At 39.7% G+C, this 22136-nt stretch overlaps 1 protein-coding gene across 1 annotated transcript in view; it reads right to left on the bottom strand.

Moving 5' to 3' along the window:
* LOC124255260 (pleckstrin homology domain-containing family H member 1-like) overlaps window positions 1–22136 on the bottom strand; it is a 211795-nt gene that overhangs the window by 48924 nt on the left and 140735 nt on the right. Inside the window, 1 exon segment of the mRNA XM_046689120.1 lies at window positions 1368–1505. Coding sequence (XP_046545076.1) covers window positions 1368–1505 — 138 coding nt within the window.

The raw sequence follows: 22136 nt of genomic DNA, 5'->3' as shown, positions 1-22136 counted from the left end.
CTTGGGAGTTAGTTGTTCATTTCTTGCAGCTTGACAGCCTTTATTTGATAACATAATTACAGGCGTACCTTGTATCTCAGGGGAATGACCATTTGTAAGTGTTGGCTGAACGCTATTCTTGTTGAGGTTTATCTGTGTCTGTACCCTTCTCATAAACATGCCAGTTTCTCGACAAGCAGTGCTTAATACAATACTTTAATTCATATACTGAATATGTAGGGCCTAACACAGTTTCATCAACTAAAAGTACTGCAAACCAATCTCCAGAATCACATCACCAGCATTTCTTGATAAATGTACTGTCTTCTTACTGACAGTGTATATTCATTAAAGCTCTACCCATGTCCTGAAGACCTCTGGTCTACAAGACAACCCTTGTCCTTTAAGCCCATGTCCTCTAGTCTACAATACAACCCTTGTCCTTTAGGCTCACATGTCCTCTGGTCTACAACATAACCCTTGTCCTTAAGGCTCACATGTCCTCTAGTCTACAATACAACCCTTGTCCTTTAGGCTCACATGTCCTCTTGTCTACAACACAACCCTTGTCCTTAAGGCTCACATGTCCTCTAGTCTACAATACAACCCATGTCCTTTAGGCTGGCATGTCCTCTAGTCAACAATACAACCCATGTCCTGTACACCCACATGTCCTCTAGTCTACAACACAACCCATGTCCTCTAGTCTACAATACAACCCATGTCCTCTAGACCCACATGTCCTCTAGTCAACAATACAACCCATGTCCTGTACACCCACATGTCCTCTAGTCTACAACACAACCCATGTCCTCTAGACCCACATGTCCTCTAGTCTACAACACAACCCTTGTCCTCTAGACCCACATGTCCTCTAGTCTACAACACAACCCATGTCCTCTAGACCCACATGTCCTCTAGTCTACAACACAACCCATGTCCTCTAGACCCACATGTCCTCTAGTCTACAACACAACCCATGTCCTCTAGACCCACATGTCCTATAGTCTACAACACAACCCATGTCCTCTAGACCCACATGTCCTCTAGTCTACAACACAACCCATGTCCTCTAGACCCACATGTCCTCTAGTCTACAACACAACCCATGTCCTCTAGTCTACAACACAGCCCATGTCCTCTAGTCTACAACACAACCCATGTCCTGTACACCCACATGTCCTCTAGTCTACAACACAACCCATGTCCTCTAGTCTACAACACAACCCATGTCCTCTAGTCTACAACACAACCCATGTCCTCTAGTCTACAACACAACCCATGTCCTGTACACCCACATGTCCTCTAGTCTACAACACAACCCATGTCCTCTAGTCTACAACACAACCCATGTCCTCTAGTCTACAAGACAAACCATGTAGTCCTACCTGCTCCTCCAGATGGTGTTGCATGGCCCGCAGTCGTTTGTCTTTGTCTTGTAGCTCTCTCTCCAGATCCTGCACCCGCTTTTCCAGGTCACAGGGCTTCCAGTTCATGGCCGCCAGCTGCTGCTCCATCAGCTCAAGCTGTAACACAGAGCAATGTATTGGTTAGACTCTAAATATATATAATTTTAATAGTAACAAATAAACCCATTTTAATTGAAAAGTACCCTCAGAATGAAGGGAGATTCAGAACCTGGGCCTAGATTTTCGAAGCTCTCTTAACGCTATGATAGTTGTAAGTGCCATACATTAACATTAACTAACGACTATCTTAGCGATAAGAGAGCTTCGAAATCTACTCCCTGAACCTGAGGAAATCTAGACTTGCTTCATTTAGGGCTTTAGCATTGCAAGGAGGGCTAGGCAGTAGGGAAAATAATGTGGTTCAGGGACTGAGAGACAGACTATGTATTGGTGGGATCCTGTAGATACATGTCACAGAACAATGTACTGGTGTGACGCTGTAGGGGTGTGGTAGGTGTGTATGTGTGATCGGTGTGATGTAGACTATATATTGGTGGGATGCTGTAGTTACATGGCACAGAACAATGTACTGGTGTGACGCTGTCGGGGTGTGGTAGGTGCGTATGTGTGATTGGTGTGATGTAGACTATATACTTTCAGTGTATGATGTATGAACAAAGCAAAATTTGCCAGGTTAGCCAGTGAAATGCCACAAAATCTGTCATTATTTTAATTAAGCATTAATCTTTCCTGGAAGTAACCCTTCAAGGCACTGTAAGTTTCCAATCTTGGCAACTATTCCACTAATTATTTTCCACCTATATCAAGCATGATGTACAAAGGGTGCATTCTTCTCTGGAATCTCCCGTGGGGAAGCGGAGATGAGGAAGGAAGGCAGAGTATGAGCTGGTCAATAGGTTTTATGTATGATGTAGTACGTACAGCTAGATCACAGGGCCAGGTCACTGGATCAGACAAACAGGACAACGAGCACATCAATCAATGTCTTCAGAGTATGTGCAGGTCAGTTCCGACAGCATAATTATCATTCCTAATTACAGAATTGGTGTGGTCAGAGTCTGCTTGCAAAAACTAAAGTTGGCTGACAGGCACTAGGGATATATGATGTCCAAATGTTGAAATGATGTCATAATGTTTGGAATGATGTCACAATGCTTGAAATGATGTCACAATGCCTGAACAGATGTCATAATGATTGAAATGATGTCACAATGCATGAAATGATGTCACAATGCTTAAAATGATGTCACAATACTGGAAATGATGTCATAATGTTTGGAATGATGTCACAATGCTTAAAATGATGTCACAATGCTGGAAATGATGTTACAATGTCTAAAATGAAGTCATTTGTCTCATGATGGCCAACTGGAAGACTTATTTAAATTGATCCAATGGTAAAGCACATATACTGTACGGTACTTGATAAGTACCATGTCTGTGTAAAGTCTAAATGATAAAGTTGTATGTGCCATAAGAAGGTGTTCAGGGTGTACAAGCTGTACAGTACAGCTCTTGTCCAGTTCTCCATCTTGAGTTTTCAGGGTCCTGATCCACAAGTGTTCATAATGTTACGACCTATCGCAACTCCATATTTTATCATAGCCTTACAAATAGCATAGACCTATGAAGGTTTGTGGATATGGTCCCAGGAATATAAATCTGTTCAACTCTTAAAACACTGTACCCCTGATACTGCCACATGTACCTCATAATCAACACATCTCATACCTGTGACATCGCCATTTATTACAAATTCATGCTATGAATGAGTGAGTTTGATCACAAGGAGCATCCCAAATCATCTGATGAAGGGACAAGAAGTAGCCGTGGAACACTGTGGAAGTATAATAAAGAAGACGACTGAGGGAGGAGATCTCCTATGCTTGTTGAGAGGCAACTAACGGGATTGGGTAGTCAGACTTGCTGATTGGGGTGATGCATGTCACCGTATCCCAGTTGTGTAAATTGAGGCTCAAGATGTCAACCCCTGGATTGTCTGGACCAGACTCCAATATTTACAGACAGCCACATACAGAAGGAATATTATTGTTATTATTATTATTATTATTATTATTATTATTATAGGATATTTATATAGCACACATATCCAGGCAACTAGTGCATGCTCAAGGCGCTGGTATATTTTCCCTCGATCATTGGATGTCAATCTCAACGGCACATTGTATTATCAATCTCAACTCCCCTGGGGAGTATACAACTCTTGCAGCCACTAAGCGCACCGAGTTATTATGGCTTTCTCATCATAACGAGGTACCCATTCACAGCTTGTTGGACTGGGACACATAGTCACAGTACTTTATTCAAGTTTACTGCACGTTGCTGCACCCGCAACTAGGTGTTTGCACATATTCATGTGGCCACCATCTGGTCATATACCAACGGATTCGCGGGTTCTTTTAAGTGCACAGGATTGTGTACTGTACACTAGGGGTTGTGACAACACTGAAAGAGTCGGCACACAAAGTTGATCCCAAGGTTTTTACAACCGGTCACAGGTGGGCTCGATCCCGACACCTCAACCTCGCTGGATCACTAGCCTGGCGCCTTAGACAACTCGCCCACCACGCCCCCGGAGAGTGGGCAGACACCTAGCTTGGATGGTTGGTTGGTTGTTTAACACCACACTCAGCAATATTCCAGCTATATGGCAGAGGTCTGTAAATAATCGAGTCTGGACCAGACTAGCTTGGGAGACAATGAAGTAAATACTAAGATAAAGAAGCTGTTATTCCTAATAATACATGTATTCCTGAATGCTTCTTGTCAACTTTACATCAACTTCTAAATAACGCTGAAGGGGTTGGTGTTGTCACGGGTACTACAGATATGTACCCCAGGTACGTTTCTGTATACAGAAACGTACCTTGGCCATAATGCGAATACAGAAACGTACCCTAGGATGATTCCATTCCCATTGTGTTGTATTCTTGACCGGAACTGTCATACTGTTGTATTAGATACATTTGATTGCGTTATGTAAGTATTGAAAATACACAGTAACGGATATTTCGCGATGCACATGAATACCACTCGGAATCAGTTGAACGGGAACAACTACATACGGTTTCGGTTTTGGATTGCGGAATATGGACTCGTCCGCCTTTTAGGGTACCGGGTACGTTTCTGTATTTTGACTTTGTTTAGGGTACATATCTGTATACAGAAACGTACCTGGGGTACGTATCTGTAGTACCTGTGCCGACAACAACCCCTTCAGCCTAAATAACACTTTTGTAGGGATCACAACCACAGCTATACTGTTGTCTTGTTTGTATTGTATTCAACAATACTCCAGCCATATGGGGCCGGTGGGGTAGCCTAATGATTAAAGCGTTGGCTCGTCACGCCGAAGACCCGGGTTCGAATCCCCACAAGGGTACAATGTGTGAAGCCCATTTCTGGTGTCCCCCGCGATGATGTTGCTGGAATATTGCTAAAAGCAGCGTAAAACCAAACTCAGTCAGTCAGTCAGTCCAGCCATATGACCAAAGTTTGTTAATAATCATGCAGTTATTAATCGAGTGGTTGACGTCATAAGCATTGATCTATGTAGTAGAGATACAATGATATCATCAAAAACCTGATCCTCTTACAACAATCATGGGTTGCTGAAGAAGAGACATTATCAGATCATGGTGACACCAACAGCGATCAATCTGACCCTTCTGTGCTGTGTGTTGATACAATTCTTTTAAATATTTTAAACATCAAATTAATCCTCAGAATCTTGACTGTGACAGACAGGATACATCCCACAGGAGAGTGACACCCTTCCCCTAACTCCCCCCTTGTCGTGTTGTGTATTACATGTCAAGCTACCAGTTGGGGTGACAGTGATTGACAGATAAGTGGAGGCATCTCAAGCAGTGATTGACATTTCACACAGGAAATACATCAATAGAAAATACCACAATGACAATTGTTTAACCTAAATATTAATACTGATATGCCAGTGGCCTGGCAAGTGATGTCCTCAAAATTACCATTGTTTTTTATCGCCTTATGTTACCAACTTGAAAACCGCATAAATTAATTCTTTACTTCTACTTGGATAACAGTTGAAAAATGAATCATGTGAATAATTTTGTATATACTTCCCATCAAAAGTTTAGACTCACTGAAAACACTCACTATATGTTATGCATATACATATATGGTTACATCGAAGATCGAACCCTCGACCTTCCGCTCTCCGGGAGGACACTCTAACCACTACACCATGGAGGCAGTTCTCTTATAACCAGCATAGGTTTCTGGGGATCAAATCTGAAGAGTTTTACCTTTGCATTGTGCTTTCATACACAAGAGTGCAGAACAGTATACCATTCCTAAAGGGAGGCTACTCTCGGACCAATTGTTAGTATCCATACGTTTGGTTCAAGTCATCAAACATTGATTTGATTGATTTGATTATTTTTTATTGATTTGATTGCTTTTCATGATTTATGATTCAGGGTAGTAAAAACATGAAAAACGTTTCTACTTGGATTTTGTTTGTTGTTAATGCCAAACTTCAGAAATGTGTAAATAATCAAGTCTGTAGCAGACAAACCAATGCTCACCAAACCAATGCTCTTGGGGTATAAATCCATGCAACATACTATTCCTTTAAGCTAGTATCAGCTTTTGTTGCCTTATATGACAAGGATAGGTAACCCAGTCCATCTTCGATTATAACTTGAAATATTTCACGTCCAAAATATCGACATCATTTTGCTGACAGAAGACAACCTACAACATTGTGTTATTTACACAAGTCTTTAAAAATACTCTGTTAGCTATTACACTAACACTGCAGCCTTATGCTTGTCTGGGATCTATATGATAATTAACTAAAATCTCTCAAGCTCATGGGGCGGTGGGGTAGCCAAGTGGTTGAAGCGTTCGCTTGTCATGACAAAGACCCTCGTTCAATTTCCCACATGGGTACAGTGTGCAAAGTCAATTTCTGGTGTCCCCCGCCACGATACTGTTGGAATCTTGCTAACAGCGGCGTAAAACCACACTTAACACACTTTCAAGCTTGAGGTGATCTTCATCAGTTTCAGGATAGAAAGTATCCTGCAACTTTGTGTTGTTTACACAAGTTCTTCAAAAAGTATGTTAGCTATTATATAACACTGCAGCAACTGGAATATCTGCCTCCAGAAACTACTCTGTATTAGGAAGCTACAGAGTCATTATTTCCTATGATTAATGTTGCCATAAGGTTACGGTATCTCAGTAACGACCATGGATATTAAATATCCACTAAAACCTCAAACTGTGCACCACAGGTGTAATATCCTCATAACAGCTGATCCATCATTAGTTGTCTGTTTAATATCATCTCTGAGGCTGTAACTAGTCGTGTGACATATTGCATGAAGAGCCACATCTGGGTTGTAGAGGTAACACATTAGCAACACTATACACATGGCACACACCAGTTGGAGCTGGTACTGTCTGTGGCACCACTGAGGTTGTGGTTTCAGGTTTTACTCATTACATTGTCTCATCCATAGCAGTTCAATTACTTCATGTATAGACTGAAATTATATAGCTACTACACAAAACAAATTGAAGAGCATACATCTTTTTCTTATGAATATGGTTAATCTGTGATTCCATGACATTAAATATAGTGATAAGAAAGAATTATGAGTTCTTTATCTTCTTTTGAGTGGAACATATATATTGACTATAATGTAAACTGCATCATATCAAATGAAAGACGTCAAATTACATATGACTTATTGAAAAAAGAAAAAATTGAACAGAAGTGTTACAATAGTCATCCAAATAAAATAGAAATAAAAGCTGTTTGAAATTTTATAAAGTCTGTTTCATTTGTGATTTTTATGCCACAATAGTTCTTGCCTTTATTCAAACTTATCGTCCAAAAATAAAAAAAATAAAAATTTGTCATAACAACAAAAAAACAAAAAAAACACACACAAAAAAACTTATCGTCCATTAGATTGATGGGTCTTTTGCAGCAAACTATTCTAGTGGTTTACGTGTGTAGGGGCCTGGGTTGATCTTTATGTTGCTTTTAGGAATATTCCAGAAATATCAAGGTGGGCACACCAGAAAAGGACTTCACACAATGTACCCTTGTGAACCTGGACCTACAGTGTGACAAATGCTCCTCGTCACATCTGGATGTCATGATGCTGTTGAAAGAACATCAAATAAAACTCACTCACTCATAATACAGCATCGAACCAGTGTAATTACAAATCTCTGAAATCTCTCTTCCACTATCTTTATATTATATCATAAATTCCTTGGTTAATAGGATGCAAGAAGCCATTTACAGTACTTTGGGTCAAAATTCTAGATGCCAAATAAACACAACATTGCTTCCAAAATGGCATTGATAACCACACCATACTGAACAAAAAAAGTTAGGGGTCATGAATATATTGGGGCTAATTTTATGAAATTATGTGCTCATTCTTCACTAGAAAAAACATATCACCACAAATATTCCGGGACCCATTCGAAAAAGCACTGGTAGCACTACGACAGTTTAAATCGTTTGTTAAAGGATGGAAGTTACCACTGTCCTTGTATGACAAGGCATGGGTTGATAACGTTTTTCGCAAAGTGTATAACAATAGAATTACTTTCATGCACTCATCAAGTAAAATGCAGTAAATTTCAAAACTCCTCACAGAGACATGATTTAATCTCTACTGAGGCTGACATAATAAAATATATGGCTCTTCATCTCACAGAAGAATGTTAATAAACCATCCCCAAGCTCGTAACAGCTTCAATCATTTACACAATTTATCTATTCCTGCTATTAAATTGTATATCATCTCCTAATATCAAAAGGCACATCACTCATGGGAATCATAAAGCAATGTTCATTCAGAGCACGGGAGTAAACCTGCCCAGGCCTGAATATCGTGACAGCCATTTATACTGCAGCCTGCACAGCTATATGCAGGCAGGGGGCTGGTGGCTTGGTGAAGAACTTTCTTAACTGATGACATGCTAACCATTACGAGCTATAGATAGTTTATATTTGTACATACTGGTGACACATATGTGGCATATACATAGATGGTATGGATGGCATTCAGATGGAAAAAACTGTCTGTCTTACACTTGCATGTACACACGCACATTAACAAATGGTGCAAGCCGAATGGTAGTCTGTCTCACAGTCCCTGAACCACATTATTTTCCCTACAGCCTAGCCTTCCCTGTAGTGCTAAAGCCCTAAACGAAGCAAGTCTAGATTTCCCCAGGTTCTGAATCTCTGGTCTCCCTAGGGCTCCTTTTCAATTTAAATGGGCTTGTTTGTTACTATCAAAATTATATATATTCAGAGACTAAGCCTTAGTCTAGCCGGATGGTACTTCTGAGAAATTGAAAGAAATGACATGAGTGGCACACACAATACATCACGTGCACTCACACACACACACACATGCATACACACATGCACGTGTAGACTAACAACTAGTCTCTGAAATGAATATATTTTACTGAAAAAAGTTCACAGTAAAAAAAAATATAATATAATGAAAAGGAGCCCTGAGACTTTCTTCATTTTCAGACCTGAAGCTGAGGAAATCTAGACTTGCCACATTTTCTAGACTTGCATGGGCTTTCTTGGATATATTTGCTTCAAGGTCTGTATGACAGACTAATGCAAATGCACCCTCACACGTGCGCACACATACACACAAAAGGAGAGATGATAGAACTGTCTCACACACACATAGATGATACAACTGTTACAGATGATACAATTGTATCACACACATTACTGTCACACATACACACACATCACAACTGCCTCTCATACACAGATGAAACAAGCATCATATACACACTTGTACACACAGAGACTTTGATACAACTGTCACACATGCACACAGATTATACAATTGTCACATACAGAGGGAGAGAGAGAAATGATACAACTGTTACATACACACACAATACATTTGTCACACACACAGACAGATCATACAGCTGCCACATAACATCCCCCGACCCTCCTATACAACTGTCACACACACAGAAACACACAGATCATACATGTGTCACATAACATCCACCGACCCTCCTATACAACTGTCACACACACAGAAACACACAGATCATACATGTGTCACATAACATCCCCCGACCCTCCTATACAACTGTCACACACACAGAAACACACAGATCATACAGCTGCCACATAACATCCCCCGACCCTCCTATACAACTGTCACACACACAGAAACACACAGATCATACAGCTGCCACATAACATCCCCCGACCCTCCTATACAACTGTCACACACACAGAAACACACAGATCATACAGCTGTCACATAACATCCCCCGACCCTCCTATACAACTGTCACACACACAGAAACACACAGATCATACAGCTGTCACATAACATCCCCTCACCCTCCTATACAACTGTCACACACAAACTGTCACACATAACATCCTATTACAAGCTGACATGCATAACATCCCCACCCTATACAACTGTCACACACACAGAAACACACAGATCATACAGCCGTCACATAACATCCCCCGACCCTCCTATACAACTGTCACACACACAGAAACACACAGATCATACAGCCGTCACATAACATCCCCCGACCCTCCTATACAACTGTCACACACACAGAAACACACAGATCATACAGCCGTCACATAACATCCCCCGACCCTCCTATACAACTGTCACACACACAGAAACACACAGATCATACAGCTGTCACATAACATCCCCCGACCCTCCTATACAACTGTCACACACACAGAAACACACAGATCATACAGCTGTCACATAACATCCCCCGACCCTCCTATACAACTGTCACACACACAGAAACACACAGATCATACAGCTGTCACATAACATCCCCCGACCCTCCTATACAACTGTCACACACCCCTCAACAGAAACACACAGATCATACAGCTGTCACATAACATCCCCGACCCTCCTATACAACTGTCACACACACAAACAGATGGTGAAACAGTTACACAGATAATACAATTCACACACAAAGGTTTGTACAAGTGACACACATGCAAATACATGCACACACACTAATTGTACAAGTGACACACAGAGAGAACACACATGAACACACTCACACAGATGGTACAAGTGTCACACCTAGAGACAGCGTCACACTCACACATACGGTGACACACACATGCCCTCCATCTATGTCAGGTATCCAGCTGCCTGCACTGCCTGCCCTGTGCAGCTCGCCCACAGGTCAGACTAACATTGTGTCTGGTATGACATGTGCTATTTATTGTCCACATTAAATATGCTCGGAGGCTTGAGTGTGACTTTAATAGCCCCTTTGTCCTTGCTAGAACTATAACCTCTAATATTAGCAACAGAAACTTTCACTTAGTTCGTCCTTCCAAACATCACACACAGCACAAATATTTTGATTGCTGTCAGTGTTTAGCAGCTCAAACAAAATTGTTAACATTGCAATATTTCATTTTTTTCTAATGACAATCTGCCTGCATGAAATAATCTGTAGAGAGCAGTTTTACTACTCACCAGTTCAAGGAGATTATAATAGCCATAAAACTAAGGGTGGAACAGCTCATAGTTGTCAAGATATATTTCTAATTTAGGTGACTGTTGGTTTAGACCAATCAGTGAGTGATGCTTTCAATATTCCATTTACAACACAGTGGGGTAGCCTAGTGGTTAAAGCTGAAGACCCAGGTTTGATTCCCCACATGGGTACAATGTGTGAAGCCCATTACTGGTGTCCCCCGCCCGTGATATTGCTGGAGTATTGATAAAAGCGGCGTAAAACTTAACTCACTCTCACTACAGCACAGTGGTCAGTTTCTAAATACAGGCTGTTCTCTTATGAAATAAACAAGTACGTCCACTGTTACAACACTCTGTATATGTGGTACTTTGAGATGTACCTCACAACACAAATTTAATTATTTCAATAATCCACTTCCAATACATGAACAATGGGTGTTACATATGTTATATTTGGGATAAAACTTTCTCAGTAAAGAACAGATTCTAGTACTTTTGGGGTTGAGTCCCATCCGGGATTCAATCCCACATACTCAGTGTCAGCCACCTAATCGCCAGCACCAAGGTCAGCGATCTAACCCACTCAGCCACCGGGGCTTCCACAAAATGGAAGCATGACAGCTGGTAGTCTAGATCTCGTACTTTGTGCACTCCTCTGACAAGTGAACATATGAGATTAATATAAGAAAATAACATGTTTTTGTGTTATTAATTTTCTGTGTAATCTTATCTTACAACATGTTTACCACAAGGTTACAGATAAGGCTTATCTATTTCAATAATCAAGATTCCTAAACAAATAAGACACATATACAAAAATATAACATTCTATGTTTTCCATTTCACAGTCCTACTTTTTAACAACCGGTAAATACCATAGTCACAGACACAATATGATTAGATACAAATGCAGCAAATCATCTGACCCAGATCTCCATCTTCACACTACTATGCAAAATTCTGATGATCAGAAACTAAAGCAATCATATTCAACCTACAAATGCCTTTTTTCCCCCACTAGCATCAGTCTTTCATGTTAAACATTTATACCCTATCAAAAGCGGCAAACCGCCAGGAGACAAAAATTCACAAAAGTGAGACTCCTTTTTCACGTTTCTCCCATTTCCCATTGATTTGCGTGTAGCAGGCAGTCTTTTAGAGTAGTAATAAACATAAAACAAGTGATAAAAATCAAATAGCCTTTCTTGTGAAAGTACTTGATTCGATCTGTATAGAAAGGCCAAAGCCCTGAGGGTAAGACCTTTTCGTTTTCTTCATCGATGCCCAAAGTTGAAAACTGTCCTCAACAACTGCCTCTTTGCTGCCAATTTCTTTAAAAGCCTTAAATAGTACTCTGCAAAGAACCCGATAGCCAAAAGTGGAATAAATCTTCAACAAAACAAGCTCATTTGCAGTGAGAAACCTTGTTTGATCTTCTGAGAGAGACTAGGTTTCGTGTTGAGAATACAAAATGGACATTAACACATGTATTGTAAGGTCATTTGGGATGTCTGTTTTTTGGAAAGAAACAATCTTATTGAATTAATTCAACCAATATGTTTTTGGCATAAAGGGTCAGAATTTGTTTGCAGGAAAGTATATGCGAGTATGTGACAGAAAGTGAGTTACCAAACAGTATTTTGAAAATATCGCTGTGTGGGGTACAGATTTAACAATATGGAGGCTATATAGTAAAGAGTATAATGAAATCATAATAACAGCAATTGAAGTAAAAATTTACAAATGCTACTTTCAACTAACTAAATAATGCTACTACTATTGCTGCTAATGATGATGATGATGATGATGATGATGACGACGACACATTAGATTCCACACACAAATGCTTCATCACCAGATACTTTCAGAATATGGAAATAAAAGGTGTTGATACAATCAATGAAATAATATTTTTCGTACTTCCACGATGAGTCTCCAAAACAATAATCAGACCACTTGTACTAAGGTACATACGGACGGTGATGGCGATATTACTTTCATCTTCTGTGCTTTTCAGGTTTATTCCCAAGTTTATATCAGTCAAACTACCTCACATTTCAATAAAACAAACATCAAAATTGATCCAATCATGATAAAGAAACCGTCTAATGCTGTTCCATATACAGCTTGCTATAAACACTGCAGGGTGGTCAATATAGGCTTTCTATTACCGCAGGCCTGAAACTAGTGCCGGCTAAGAGGCATCCTGAGAGTCTGAGGCTACTTCACCTGGTACATTGCAAACAGAATGTGGTCAATTTCATTATAAGCATCATTGATTACACGCTTGTTCAAAGGACTTGAAACAAACAGCCTTAATAGGAATGGTTTTCAAATGCACATAAATTGATTTCGCTTACTTCAAAGACATAAACTGATTAGCTTTCATATAGATATGGCCTCGTGCCAGTTCCCTATCACAGACAGAAGGTATGTTAACACTGTAGTCTTCGTGTGGCCTAACGGAGATAGGTAAAAATAGATTTTGTTGGTTTATTGTTAAGGTGGTGGTCTGTAAGCAGTGAAATCTGGACCAGACAATCCAGTGATTAACATCATGAGCATCTCTCTATGCAAATGTGATACAATGCCATGCAGTGATCATGTCAGTGAGCCTTATCACCTGTTGGTTGCCACTAATGACAAGGATGGGTTGCTGAAGACCAATTCTAACACAGATCGGTACCAACTGGCATATATATCCTTTAGTTATGTAATAGTGAAACTCGTGAAGATCCAGGTTAGAATTGATTTTCAGTAACCCATGACTTACGGATCAGGTGGTCAGTGACCATTATACAACCTCTGTGACTTGGTTGATACATGCCATCATATCCCAATTGTGTAGATCAATGCTCATGCTGTTGATCACTGGATTGTCTGGTCCAAACTCATATATTGTGAGACCGCCGTCATAGAGATAGAATTTTGCTGAGTGCGGCATAAAACTAAATTCACTCACTCACTCACTCACTCACTGTATAAGTGAAATATAGGGAATTTTATTAAACAATCAAGAAACAAAGTCCATTAGTTTTGACTACATCTGACTAAGGGATAAGAATGGAACAGTGTCGGTTGTTATATATCATACATGCTCTTGGGTGACACTGGCGCCAGCCTTGCATGATTTCCTCAAAACACAGTGAAGCCATAGGACAGTATCTTTATCACCTAGTGGGTGTTCATGTCGATACGCCTACGATTACCATCCTACATTAAAACTATGTATCATTCATAATTGATCAAGATCACTAATTCATAGCTGCAAAATAAAACACTGGTTCTCATAAGTTTGACCTATTAAAAAATACATGAACACATTAGTGGTCTACCTATGACTATTGACTAAGCATTTTGCTCCCCAATAAAGATAAACAATTGAATTTAATAATTGATGTAAGTATTACTTTTGCAATATGACATGCCACATAATTGTACAGTGGCTCTTGACTTTTCAGTCAAACATTAAAATAAGCTGTGATTTTTTCGACAAACAGTCTTGAAAGATAAATAGAGAAATATATATACTTAACTATTACAACTAATAAAGTACTGTAATAAAATAATTTTAATAAATATATAAAACAAAAATTTAAATGTCATAATTATTTTTTTTTAAATTGTTTACCTTTTTAAGACGTGTTTGAACTGTAAACTGATGATTTGGCCTGTACATCCCTGGATATAGACTGTCTCTTGCTTTGTGAAAATGAATCGGTGATTTTCACATTGTAAAAGCAAGATGAAATCCAAGCCACTTCATCACACCTACCAAGGCTGATTATGTATGCAACTGAAACGTATCTAGACTGAGCCCAGTCTCAAGTGGTATGAGACTGAAACTCTAGTCTCCAGGCCGAGCATCAGGTCCAATAGGCACATTCTACCACTTTTTAATCATCAATGGGCTCTTCTTACGGCTGTCCAAAATTAAGTAACGCCCTAGTCTATCAAATGAACACTTTAACGAGTCACCAAGTAGATTTGGAATCACTTGTGTCCCACCCTAGCTTAAAGCCTCTGGCTAAAATTGAACTCCAGTCTCATAAAACATGCTGGCGATATTGCAACAATCCCAAACATTGTCAAAGGGTCATGTGACACTAGTGCCGTCACATTGTTATTCCTAGTTATGACGATAGCCGAAAAATGTTAAACTCCCAACTCTCAAATGTCAACAAGGAGGGCAGAGGATGATTTGAAATTGTTATCAGCCCTTAATGACATGGAATCCCCATCAGGTTTTAAAGACATAATTTTGCTAACAATTTAGCGGAATCATTTTATTATGTCTGTTGAATATTCATGAGTTGCGAAACATGAACTTGACATCAAAACAGCCTGATGTGGTGATAGGCATGTGTGTTGCAACCATGTTAATTCATCACAACCCCCTCCCCCCAACCCTCCCCCAGCCCTGAGTGTTATCGAGGTATTATATCCTTGTCAAGCTGACTGTGTAGTCTCACCAACACACGAACAGGATGTAGAGGTGTAACATGTTGGAAATTAAATATCCACATCATCTGATTGAAATAAAATCTGATGTCAATTTCTATTCCATATTCAGGATATTGAAACAAATGTGTTAAACTATGACCAGCAGTTTCAGAATTTATTTTCCTCGTAGCAATATTGACTAGTTCAGTGGCTTGTGTGTAAATGAGGCACATTTGAGATACCGTATTCACCATAAAATGCGCTCTGGGACCTACAAAATGGGTGCTAGGAGAAATCACTTATCAATACCATACATGTTCAAATTTACCATGCATGTTCAACGTGATAATTTATATACTTATTATACACCCATACTGCATTGATACATTTAAAAAAATGATTAATGTTGTCATGTAATGTTTTGGTCTAACAGGAGGTGCGTTTATAGATTATTTACAGATTGGTCTTCAAACTCGTCAAGGAGATGCTATTGGAGCTGGGTGCTTAACACTATCAGTAAGATATCTTATGATGAAGAAGGCAAGAATTGGTTTTATTTGTACATAAGATAAGAATGAGAAAGATAAGATAAGACTTAACTAACCCTAAAGGAAATTCATACTGCACAGTTGAATAGCACTAAAAATAAAGAACGTAAACATCAGAAAATGAGGAAATCTACTGATATAAACACAGGAATAAACGTCAAACTTTACATGAGGCCAGAGCAATTTTATTTCTTGTTTTACGGATTTTTGTCCTCATTATTTTTTTTTCTTTCTTATTCTTGAAATAATACGACCGGCGTATCCGTAAAACAAGAAATAAAATTGGTCTGGCCTGATCGTTAAAAAGAGTGAGTGAGTGAGTTTAGTTTTATGCTACACTCGGCAATATTCCAGCAATATGGCGGCAGTCTGTAAATAATCGAGTCTGGACCAGACAATCCAGTGATCAACAGCATAAGCATCGATCTACGCAATTGGGAACCGATGACATGTGTCAACCAAGTCAGCGAGCTGACCACCCGATCCCGTTAGTCGCCTGTTAGCATCCAGGGTTACTGAAGGCCAATATTCTAACCCGGACCTTCACGGGTCTCGTTAAAAAGAGCAGGATAAGATTTGTATAATGAACTGTTAAAAGTCCTAAACAGGTAATCATTAGAAAGACTAATACTGGCTGGTCACAATGTTTTGTTTTTAACATTAGCATGAGTAGTCGTCAACCCGAAGGTAGAAACAGATATTCAGTTTGAAAAATTATAACTACTGGCATTTAGTATCTTCCATGCCTCTCTGACAATTTGATGTTCATGAACATCACCGATGTGTTGAATTGTACTCATGCTGGGAATCAAACCAAGGTCTTCAACAAAGCAACAGCCTTAACCACTTGCCTATACTCGTGTACTGTAATTGTCCTTTTTTCACAGAACCCATCAGGGATTCTCGACTGAATCAGCCCCAAGCAACAAGTAACATAAGCTGTGACTTAATGGATGCATGGCCAGTTCCATGGTCTGGTTTGATAGGGTGTCACTGTACCAAGACATTGAGAAGGGATCTTGCCCCGAAATCAATCACTGGTTCGTGTGGCCCTGACTTTGGCAGCTGACACAACACTTCAATACTACTGTATGTGGTGCTATTTCTTTATCTGTATAGAGATTTCACTTGTATTCTTGCTGATACAAATAGCTTCATAAAGTCATAAGTAAAAAGACTGACTGACTGACTGAGTTTGGTTTTACGCCGCTTTTAGCAATATTCCAGCAACATCATGGCGGGGGACACCAGAAATGGGCTTCACACATTGTACCCATGTGGGGATTCGAACCCGGGTCTTCGGCGTGACGAGCCAATGCTTTAACCATTAGGCTACCCCACCGCCCCTTAAGTAAAAAGAAACTCAATTGATTCTAATATACATAAACAAATATTATGAACTAGTCCAAAGCATTTTTAAACCAGATGTTGTATTTTTAAATAAAATAACATTCACCTTGCATGTTTTAAGCACACAGGTAATAATTTAATATTAAAAAAAATCAACTTTTTTACTTGAATTGATCAGCCTCCTAAACAAACCTGAGTCATGATACACAAAGTGGTTTTATGCTACAGTTATCATATACAATCACCTGGGGCTGATGTAGTTCCGTGCAACAAGGCCGAGGAACTAGCTAGCACTACATAACCCACACCTTCTATGTTATGCAGATCCCTCTCTGCCCCAGATATAACAGAACATGATACCAGTCTAATTTAGAGTCATTTAAATGCATATGAAAGGTGTCTATTTCGCTAAATACGTCGTTCATAACAGCCTAGATCGACAAAGGTCCCAGTCTAGTTTTTCCTTGACACAGAAGCGTGTCTTGTCCTTGATAATGAAGTGAAATAATACATTTGGCGGAGCACTTGTGGAATAGAGATGAAATGGTTTGGTGCAATGATTGTGAAAAATGGGGTAGGACTAGGCAGGTGGCATGCTAATAGTGCCATCACGCCTCACACCGAGACAATTACGTGTAAAATAATGTTGTAAATCACACCCAGGGAGATACTCTCTATCAAAAGTGTTAAGCTAGCTTCTACGTTCCCGTGGTCACAAAACGCGATTGATTACGTCATAAATAAACAACGTAGACGATGAATATTTCATAAATATCTCAATTCCAGTGGCATTATATAATAAAAATCTGGTAAAGGTTATCGATATTTGATTTAATTAGCGTGAAGGGTGTGAGAAAATTACATAAAACCATCTTAAGGTTTTCTTCCAGTCGTAATCATTATCTCCACAACTATCCCTGCATGGCAGAGAACAAGCATCAGGCAAAACACCAATGACTTAATCATGTTAATAGCTGTCACCACTGGCACATCACGCCAGAACAAACAGCATGGCCATGTTTACTCCAAATATCATAACGCAAGACATATGAGCCTATTTCAATCAGAATGATAGGAACCTCATTCATTGCGAACTTGTTTCATTGTCCACAAAAGTATATTTATTCATGTACATTGTAGTAAGTACACACTACTTAATATCATTGTTCACCATTGCCGTGATATGTGCAAATGGCTATCTGCAAGGACCAAATGGGAGAGGCATGGGTGCAGAGCAATCTTATTAATATCTGATATATTGTGCTTGCTACACAAAGATTTGAGGACTTCACATTATGGTTGAAGCAAAAATAACTTTTCAATAAATCAGTTTGAATGCTACTTACCAGATCTCATCATGCAACCTGGAAGAGGTTACCATGAAGTACTCTGAATGACAGGGGCGGTGGGGTTGCCTAGTGGTTAAAGCCTTTGCTCGTCACACTGAAGGCCTGGGTTCGATTCCCCGCATGGGTACAATGTGTGAATCCCATGTCTGGTGTCCCCGCCATGATATTGTTGGAACATTGCTAAAAGTGATGTAAAAGCCAACTCACTTACTCACTGAATGACAGTTCTGGGCTCTATTACTGATTCCATCGAAATCATTATCAACAGCAACAACATTTAAAACAGACAAGACTTTCTATAGTCAGTGGAAAAAAGTACTGCCATACAATCTGATAGACATTCCAGAATTTTGTTATGTTCAGTTCTTAAAAGTTCGAATGAAAACTTTGTAAAAAACACAGTCAGCAGTTTGTAATTAGTGCTGTAAAGCCGCAGAAAGCTGTTTTCTGGGTAACTAATGGTGACATCTTTCATTGTCATTTCATTGGTCAAAGTTTGCGAAAGGTCGTTCTGATTGAAGTGAAAGGGATGTGCTGAGATCTTTGTGTGGCAGTAGCGCACACTAAGAACTGATCTGAATGAGATCCGGGTCCACAGACAACTGATCTGAGGCAGTACAAGTTTGCTAGTTCTGTTTTAGGCCATATTTAGTAATGACATAACAGAGAAATGCCCAAAATGGTCTTCATACATTGTACACAAATAAAGAATTGAGAAGTTATTCTTTGAACAATAATTATAGCAGTCAATTATTTGTCTTCTTCACTGACACGAAAATTGTAACAGAGTTGTGTGGCTTAGCTATGGTTTTAAATCTTACAGTTCATGTATCTGTGTGTCTTTTACCATAACATGTTTGCTAGTTACACAGCTTACACAGCTACTTATGCCTGTTGATACGTGAAGGTCCAGGTTAGAATACTGATCTTCAGTAGCCCATGCTTGTCGTAAGAGGCGACTTAGTAATGGGATTGGGTGGTCAGGCTCGCTGACTTGGTTGACACATGTCATCGGTTCCCAATTGTGCAGATCGATGCTCATGCTGATCACTGGATTGTCTGGTCCAGACTCAATTATTTACAGACTGTCGCCATATAGCTGGAATATTGCGGAGTGCAGCGTAAAATTGAACTCACTCACTCACTCCTATGTCCGTTACGATCATCACAGGCTGTTAGGGACCTATCCTATACACAGAGGGTTGGATGCGGCAAAACTGTGGCCTAATTGTTGAGGTCAATAAATGATGGCCTCAAGAACAAGTCATGTGACAGTTTTAATACCACTTTGAAAAGTGTTTTAGTTATATCCCAGTGGGTCAGCCTAGTGCCTGGGACGAAGGTCAAATAAAGGCGAACTTCATGGTGACAATGGTGGGAATCAAACTCATGTAGTCTGTGTGAAAAACTAGGCTAGTCAATGGTCATTAACAGGATATCAGCAAAATACTACTTTCAAAATAACATATTGATGGTTTATCTGTTGTGACTGACTGACTGAGTTTGGTTTTACGCTGCTTTTAGCAATATTCCAGCAACATCACAGCGGGGGACACCAGAAATGGGCTTCACAAATTGTACCCATGTGGAGATTCGAACCCGGGTCTTCGGCATGATGAGCCAACGCTTTAACCACTGGGCTACCCACAGCCCCATTTATCTGTTGTGAAGCACATCAACTATATGATAGTGGCTTGTCTACAGACAATGCCATGATGGTGCTGAAGGCTATGGTGTACCTTGAGAAAACAGGTTTCGAGAAGAAGGCTCCAGGTTATAGTCAGCTGGGAAACAGAAAACACAGCATCTTTTGGGGGTATACTTTGAACTTAACATGAAGGTGAACATATTCAATTACCACTTCTCTTGTGTATAGTCTGCTATTTTGTATATTGTGCTCATTAAACTTACACATCGTATCATTTCAGGTGAACAACAAATAGTAACAAGCCTGGTCGTGAAAACATGCACTTAATGTGAAAACATCACCAGACATCATGATGATTTACAATGTCAGTTGTACTTCCAGTTATTCCACACATTGTTCTGTAACACAGATTAAGAAGACCATTTAAATTGTTTTGTAAACTGAGCCAGACAGAGCAATCAGCTGGACACACATTTTCTCAATATCCAATAGTGGATCTCATAACAATACTTGAAATGAAACTCGTGCTGAAAATGTGTTAAAGATTGGTTCCAGGCAAGTTGTAAAAGATGCAAAATGGACAGAAAAAATATCCACTAAAACAATGGAATTGTTAAACTTGCTCCTGGACAAAACTAATTTTTAATGGAGTCCAAAATGATTTCCCGAGGAGTGCTACTGGACAGCAAATAGGCAACACTATACAGATGGGGTAGCCACACATGCAGTCCAAGGATGATGAAGTAAATCTTGATCATCAAAGAACATATGGGCCTTCACAGATAGAAATGTTTTGTCAGATTCCAGACCAGTGGATGATGGTGTGTTGGTTTTGAATCAAAACCTGTTTTTTCTCTAACTATCCAACATGGAGAGATCGTAAACCATCATTGTTAAGTAATCACTTAAATTTGGGTTGCTTAACTAGTGAGTTAGTGAGTGAGTGAGTTGGGTTTTATCCCACTTGTAGCAATATTCTAGCAATACCACGGTTGGGAACACCAGAAATAGGCTTCGCACATTGTACCCATGTGGGGAATGGAACCCGGGGCCTTTGGCATGATGAGCGAACATTTAAAGCACTGGGTCACCCTACCGCCCCATAGCTTAATTAACTATCTGGGGTACCATGCTACAGAGCAGTCTCAGCAATATGCTGGTCTAAGTTTTAGAGCTAACATCATTTTATTGTACAAGTACCAGGAACCTTCCCTGGACACCCCTATGGACAGGCTTGTACAAGTATTGAACTAGAAAAGAGTCTGCAAATAACGCCTTAGACTGCAATTTCCGCAAGATAGCAGAAATCATTACATCACTTCCAGTCTGATATCCTAACATTCGGTTTGGGGAAATACATGCTTACTTCAATACAACATCACAGCAGACTTAAAGTAGCATGCCTCCAGCCGAGGTAATGAAAACCTAACTAGCATCAGCTGAGATCCTAGATACACCATGGGACTCAGGGCAACACTTGCTGTGGGAGAAAACACATGACATGACTGTTCTGTCCTTTTCTTTGTTTCAGTATTTAAGTTATATGGACTTCGGTCATATTGACATCAATACTGAACAACCTTATAATGTATAGTCCCATGACTTCAGCCATATTTGTTGTTGGTAATGTCTTATGGTGGGTTAACAATATTGGAGCAATATGAGTGAGTGAGTGAGTGATTAATGAGTGAGTGAGTGAGAGTGATTAATGAGTGGATGAGTGAAAGTGATTAATGATTGAGTGAGTGAGTGATTAATGAGTGAGTGAGAGTGATTAAGAAGTGAGTGAGTGAGTGAGTGAGTGAGAGTGATTA

Source organism: Haliotis rubra, unplaced genomic scaffold, assembly GCF_003918875.1.
Source record: "Haliotis rubra isolate DU_JTF1 unplaced genomic scaffold, ASM391887v1 Scf6, whole genome shotgun sequence".
NCBI classification, from domain to species: domain Eukaryota; kingdom Metazoa; phylum Mollusca; class Gastropoda; order Lepetellida; family Haliotidae; genus Haliotis; species Haliotis rubra.
Note: the sequence above shows the minus strand (reverse complement) of the source record. Positions and strands in the feature narration are given on the sequence as shown.